The sequence below is a fragment of the Quercus lobata genome, chromosome 8 (genome assembly GCF_001633185.2).
Source record: "Quercus lobata isolate SW786 chromosome 8, ValleyOak3.0 Primary Assembly, whole genome shotgun sequence".
Taxonomy (NCBI): domain Eukaryota; kingdom Viridiplantae; phylum Streptophyta; class Magnoliopsida; order Fagales; family Fagaceae; genus Quercus; species Quercus lobata.
In genome coordinates this window covers 60,849,147-60,852,172 of record NC_044911.1, presented here as the reverse complement: position 1 = coordinate 60,852,172, position 3,026 = coordinate 60,849,147, and the positions used below count along the sequence as shown (strand labels likewise).

At 45.8% G+C, this 3,026-nt stretch overlaps 1 protein-coding gene across 1 annotated transcript; it reads left to right on the top strand.

Moving 5' to 3' along the window:
- The first annotated feature begins 2,188 nt into the window (after positions 1 to 2,188).
- LOC115957174 lies at positions 2,189 to 2,716 on the top strand. Its single transcript, XM_031075391.1, has one exon. It carries the CDS (start codon positions 2,189 to 2,191, stop codon positions 2,714 to 2,716), a length of 528 nt encoding a protein of 175 aa, XP_030931251.1.
- Positions 2,717 to 3,026: the final 310 nt, after the last annotated feature.

The window sequence follows — 3,026 nt, the reverse complement described above, 5'->3', positions numbered from 1 at the left end:
GTCCAAGGAGGATTGTCTCCTCGGATGAAGGAAGCACAGATCAAATGTATTTTCTATCACACAAAGTGACCTTATAGGAAATTCCACTGACAGTGATGTGTATTGTGAACGTACTGGAAGAATTGGAGCTATGAAATATCTAAGGAAAAGCTGCTGCCACCATATTGAATGCTCTGCAACTAACTTTCTGGCCTCATTTATAAGGAGAAAACCCCTGAATAGTGCTGCCTGCTACCCCAACTCACAGAGGGCCAGAGAGAGTGTCCGATGGAACAAACACACAAGGAATGGCCTGGATGATCAACAAATGAAGGGCTAAGATCGTGGGAAGTGAGATATATAATGTAAGAAACCCCTGAGGAATGGGGATTGAGAAACTAAGGGAAAAAATACTGTAGCATTAAGAGCTGACTTTGTAGCAAAACCTAGAAGAAATATGTAAGAAAATAGCTCCTCAGACTTTGCCGATGACGATTTTCTTCAGCATAAACTTGTCCATTTTCATTTGTTTGTCAATCTGAATCTACTTTAGTGTTTTTTTGATTCATTAAAACCCAGTTTTCAAAATCACTCTCTACAAATTCATTGTTTTGGGCTTTTTGGGCCTAAGTCCACTAACCTTTGGGCTAAGGAATCAGGTCCTTACAACTGGCGCCGTCTATGGGAAATCCTGGTGCTATAGTGAGTCTAAGGATCAACCATGGTAGGTTCAAGTCCACACTAGGCAGAGTCAATGGGGTTCTAACATGAAAATCATTTTATCAACCTCGAGCAAAGAAGGGACCAAGAGGGGAGTGTGCATATTACCTGGACCAGTGGGAGTCAGTCCTGGGGTAAGAGCCACCTCTCTCATGAGGAGGATACTAGAGCCCTGCAATTGGAGATCGACCATCTGAAGAGAAAGTTGTGCCACAAACTGCGAAAACGAACTCCCTTCAGTTCTAACTCTTCTTCTAATGGTGACAAGGATGGTAACTATAGATGCAGATCAAGAACTCCTCCTAGTAAGTCTTTCTTGTATATCGAAAATCACCATCTTGAGTGCAGAAACAAGAGTTCATTTTCCAAATGCCAAGGAAACGATGCGATGAGCAAAGCGCTCAACCAGATCTCTAGGTCACCTTTCACATGCAGAATAGAGGAAGGGATGCTACCTCGGTGGTTCACCCAGCCCACATTCACCATGTACAACGGTCAAACAGACCTTGTGGAGCACGTGAGCCACTTCAACCAAAGGATGGTTGTACACTCCAAAAATTAGGCCCCGATGTGCAAGGTCTTCCCCTCCAGTTTAGGGCTTGTGGCGATGAGGTGGTTTGATGGCCTAATTGCAGGTTCAATTAATTCCTTTAGAGAGCTCACCCTAGCCTTTGGATCCCGCTTCATCACATGCAGTAGGGTCCCTCAGCCCTTAGACTCATTGTTGTCCATATCCGTGCAATAAAGGGAGACCATGAAAACGTATTCGGACAGATACTGGGAGATGTTCAATGAGATAGACGGTGACTTTGACGATGTGGCCATCAGGACCTTCAAGGTTGGCCTGCCTACTGAGCATGGTTTAAGGAAGTCCTTGATTGGGAAGCCTGCTCCTAGTGTACGCAAGCTCATGGAGCGGATTGATAAGTATAAGAGGGTTGAGGAAGACCAATAGCAAGGCAAAAGGAAGGGTAATTTTATCCCTCAGGAGAGGAAAGATTTCAGGTCAAACCGCTATAACAATAACAGACCCTGAGGGGATTTTGCTCGACAATCTGGCTCTACAGTTTCTCAGGCAATTAACACTATGTTCCGAGAACCAGTGCATCAAGTCCTGGAGGAGATCAAGAACGAGCCATACTTTAAATGGCCAAACAAAATGGGAGGAGATCCCTTGAGGTGTAATTAGAGCCTTCATTATCAATACCACCAGGAGGAGGGGCATACCACCGAGGACTGCAGAACTCTGTGGAACCATCTAGAGCAACTGGTCATAAAGAAAAGGTTATAGCAGTTTTTGTATCGGCCCAACGGACAAGGAGACCAATCAAGGTTAGGGGCTCGGGGGAACGCTTCTTCAAGGCTCCCATTAGGCATAATTAACGTCATCTTTGCTACTCCTGGGAGAACTAGCTCGCAGACGTCTAGGGTGACTTCTGTAACTCAGCTACCCATCGAGGAATCTAACAGAATTCCAAAGAGGGCAAGAATGGAAGCCCGACCAGCGTTAAGCTTTTTGAATGAGGACAAGACGGGAACTATACAGCCACACGATGATGCTTTAATGATCACCCTCAAGATAGGAGGGTATGATGTGAAGAAGGTGATGGTGGACCAAGGCAGTGGGGCAGAGATCATGTATCCTGACTTATACAAATGGCTAAACTTGATGCCCGAGGACTTAACAGCCTATGATTCACCTTTGGTAACCTTTGATAGAAAAGTTGTCATTCCAAAAGGTCAAATTAGACTACCCGTTCAAGCAGGGTCGGAAGTGATGGAGGTGGATTTTATTGTGGTGGATGCCTACTCTTCCTACATAGCTATCGTGGCAAGACCCTGGCCTTATGCCCTAGGAGCTGTTTCCTCCACTCTGCATCAGAAGGTGAAATATCTGTCTGGGGACCGGATTGAGGAGCTGGTTGGGAGCCAGTCTGCTGCGAGGCAGTGCTTGATCGCCGCGATAAGGCATAAGCTAGGAGTGGAGCCCTTGGCCTCTACGGATGGGGGCTTATAGCAATCAAAGGGCCCGACACTACCCTTAGATAGGATAGTCGAGGAGACGAAGTGTGAGGATTTAGAAAAGGCTATTGTCGGTGACAACCTAAAGAAGTTCTTTCAAGTCAGAACTCAGCTGCCCCGTTAGAAGAAGGAAGAGTTGGTAGAGTTCCTTAGGAGGAACATAGATGTGTTTGCATGAAGTGTTTATGAAGCTCCCGGGGTGGATCCAAGCTTCATATGTCATCATTTGAACGTCAATCCATTGGTTATCCCCAAGAAGCAACCACCTGGGCGCTCATCTAAAAACCATTCTGATGCTGTTAAAG

What these genes read in the sequence shown, in the direction of transcription:
- LOC115957174 (XM_031075391.1), top strand. Translation starts at nt 2,189, where the DNA reads ATGGAAGCCCGACCAGCGTTAAGCTTTTTGAATGAGGACAAGACGGGA.